This window comes from Hipposideros armiger, unplaced genomic scaffold (assembly GCF_001890085.2).
Source record: "Hipposideros armiger isolate ML-2016 unplaced genomic scaffold, ASM189008v1 scaffold_202, whole genome shotgun sequence".
NCBI classification, from domain to species: Eukaryota; Metazoa; Chordata; class Mammalia; order Chiroptera; family Hipposideridae; genus Hipposideros; species Hipposideros armiger.
Genome location: NW_017731552.1, coordinates 2066336 through 2069515, shown reverse-complemented (window position 1 = coordinate 2069515; position 3180 = coordinate 2066336). Strand labels below are relative to the sequence as shown.

The 3180-nt window shown below is 53.1% G+C and overlaps 1 protein-coding gene across 5 annotated transcripts in view; it reads left to right on the top strand.

The window, feature by feature from the left end:
- The window catches only part of SAFB2 (scaffold attachment factor B2), a 47682-nt gene extending 44758 nt beyond the window's left edge, over positions 1–2924 (top strand). For 2 of the 5 annotated variants that reach the window (XM_019653360.1, XM_019653362.1), the window contains one exon: positions 467–2924. In XM_019653360.1, the coding sequence (XP_019508905.1) occupies positions 467–602 (136 nt within the window). In that variant the 3' untranslated portion in view covers positions 603–2924. The remainder of the gene's footprint in view (positions 1–466) is intronic. The other 3 variants (XR_002125236.1, XR_002125235.1, XR_002125237.1) reach the window with 3 other exon arrangements.
- The last annotated feature ends 256 nt before the right edge of the window (positions 2925–3180 follow it).

Genomic DNA, 3180 nt, shown 5'->3' with positions numbered 1-3180 from the left:
TTGGGGAATCAGGGAAGGGGAACAGACAAGTTGCTGTCCTTTTGTTCTTCAGTCTAGTTGTGGAGGATGTCGCTTTACTGGCCCATGTAGGTATTGTGATCATTGCGCTCTTCCCGGGTGAGGCAGTCGCTCGCCGGCCAATGGACAGCCGCTCACGGCGGCTCACAGCAGCTCACGCTGGCTGCCAGCCACTCATGCTGGCTGTCAGACACTCACGGTAGCTTACGGCAGCCCACTGCAGCCCCACTGCAGCCTATGCCGTTGCCGGCCACTCACAGCAGCTCAGCTCCAGGTCGAGCTGTTGTTCACCATCTTAGCTGTAGAGGGTGCAGCGTCACTGACCCTCATGTGGGAACCGAAGCCGGGCCCTGCTGCTCAGAGCTCACACTCCCAAGCCAACTCTTTTTTTTTTTTTTTTTAACGAAAGCCACTCAGACTGCGTTCTCTCCCTCTTACTCTCCCAAAGGAAGAGAAGAACGATCATCAATGACTTATGGCAGATGCAAAAGCAACACCAAGAGCCGGCTTCACGCTCAGGAGAGAACACTGCAACTCCTCCTCATGGTTTCGGGTGCCCTACACGATCAGAGAAACTTCTCTAGTAACGAACTATAGAAATGATCCCTGAAAGTATAGTCTTCCAAGCCAACTCTTAACCAACGCGGCCACTTGGCCGGCCCCTGCATTAGCAATGTTTAAAGCAGGAGGCCCCGGTTCAGCCCCTTAAATGCTGCACACTGTGGGGTTAAGTGCCGGGAGCCGCTGTTGCCACCTCGCCGCATCTTCCTGTCCCGCAGTCTTCCCACCCTGTGCCAACCAGCGGTGAAGCAGCCGGGGCGCCCCACATACCCAGCCACAGAAACCTCGAGTTAGGCCCCATGGGGAGGCTCATGAAAGGCGCTGAAGCTTCTCCTGTGTAGATGCCGCCGGCCCGGCGGACCACATATTTACACACGCGGCTGAAATGAGGCCCAGCAGGATAGATAGATTTCACACATGACCCAGAAAAGATCTCTTCACCCCCTGTCTCTGGGAAAATAGGGCACAGAGAGGGAAGATGCCCACTTGACCAAGTGCCCCCCACACACACACCTAGCAAGGCAAGATCAGAGACCTAAGCTCAAGAGCACGCCTCTGAGCCTTTTCTAGCTTATTCATTTAGCAAAGCCTTTCTTGGGCATTTCCTGTGTGCAGGGACACAGCCATGACCATAACCATTACCATAACCAAGCTCTGGAGCTCAATGGATGGTTTCAAGGAGGGGGTAGGGTAAGGCTGGCTTCCTGGAGGAGATAACTGGAAGGGCATTCTGGCAGAGGGAACAGGATATGCAGTAGCCTCAGGAAGGAAAGGGTGTGGCACCTCAGAGGAACTGAGCAAGTGGGAACAAGGGAGATTGGAGTCAGTGTGGCCTCGGGTCCAGGCTGTTTGGATCAGGCCACCAGCACACAGGTGATGAGGTGCTATGGTGAGTTTTCCATTGAGAAGATCCCCACCCTCCTATCAGGGTGCAAGTGTGACTCATTCATATTCTCTCTCTCTCTCTCTCTCTCTCTCTCTCTCTCTCTCTCTCTCTCTCTCTCTCTCTCTCTTTCTCTCTCTTTCTCTCTCTTTCTCTCGTCTGTATCTGGGGCCTTCCTTGCTTGGGAGTCCAAATCCTCACTGTCCCCACCTCTACCCTGCAATGCATCTAGTACTTCCCACCTTCAGGAAGTCAACAGCAGCCAGCCCTGGGGAAGGGGTGAGCCAAGGTGGACTCGTGGGCCAGGCTCTGTTTGGACAAAGGCACAGCATGGGGACCACATGCTCCTCCAGGCATGAGGCCCTTTCCCCAAAGACCAGAACTCGGGTAGGAGTGGCCCACAGGCAAAGCTGATGAGGTTGGTCATCACGCCCCACCCAGACTGAGTCATAGTGACAGCCCGTGGGGTGGCAGGAAGTGCCAGGCTGATGCCATTGGAACAGGACACAGAGGATGCAGCTAATAAGAGGGGTGCACAGGGAGGGGTCTTTGGAGGTCTTTGAGGTGCCTGGCTCAGTTGTGGAAGAGACCTTGGGCTCCGGAGGTGGGGGAGAGCGAGGGAGGAAAAGGGAAAGAAAGACGGAGAGACACAGAAGAGAGCTGTAAAGAAAGAGATGGACACGGAAAGAAAAAGAAGAGACTGAGACACAGAAATAGACACACAGGGAACCAGAGGTTTTGAGCTGCTCGGCTGCCATGCCCCCTGTCCCCTGTGCCCACCAGGTGGTGCCCAAGAGCTGCGCTCCTGCTGCCCAAGTCCCTTTCTCTGGACCTCCGGTTCCCCCATTGGTCCACCACCGTCTTAGCAGGAGGCCCTGGGCCCCAGGGAGGAGGGACAGAGGTGCAAGTTAGAGCTGGGAAAGCCACCCTAACCTGGTCGCCCAGGTCAAAGCCCTGGGTTGTGTGTGCAAGTCTCATGTGCACATCTGCGCTTGTCTTGGGCTGTGTTTACATTGGTCTGGGGGTATGTGTATCCGTTTTGAAGTGGGTGTGTCTACATTTGTCCTGGGGTGTATGTTCACTTGTGTCCTTGTGTGTGTCATGCCTCCACGCCCCCAGAAACCTGCCACTACCCTTTCATCTTCCCTGGCAGCTCTACATTGAGTCATCCAAGGAATTCAAGAACCGAAACATTCACAGAGTACTTACTGGTACCCAGAGTCATCATGGAACTGCTGAGGAAATGCTCCCTTGGAGAGACAAGAACAGGTGTTCACAGAGCTGACAGAGCAAAATTTAACCTAAACCTGAGCACCTACTGTGTGTCAGGCCCTAGCTAGGGGGCTGCTTTCATGCTGTGGACTCAGTTTCTACATCTGTAAAATGGACCCGATATTAGCACCTACCTCATAGCTTTGCTGTTAAATGATTAAAAGTGTTTTATAAAGCTCTTCAAACACTGCCTGGCACGTCCTAAGGACTCAGTAAGTATCAGAAATCATCTCATTTAATACTTATAACTACAAGCACACCCATTAATCTGTAGGTCATCAGGGGCCCCAGAGAATTCTCCACTCACCTCTGAGGATTTGAAGGTTGTCTTAAAGACCTAACAAGGTGGATGCTCAGAAGTCTGCACAAAAACTTCCCTTTTGATCTAGCTCAGTGGTTCTCAGACGTCAGTGTACAGAAAAATGAGTAGATGAGGTTGTGCTGGG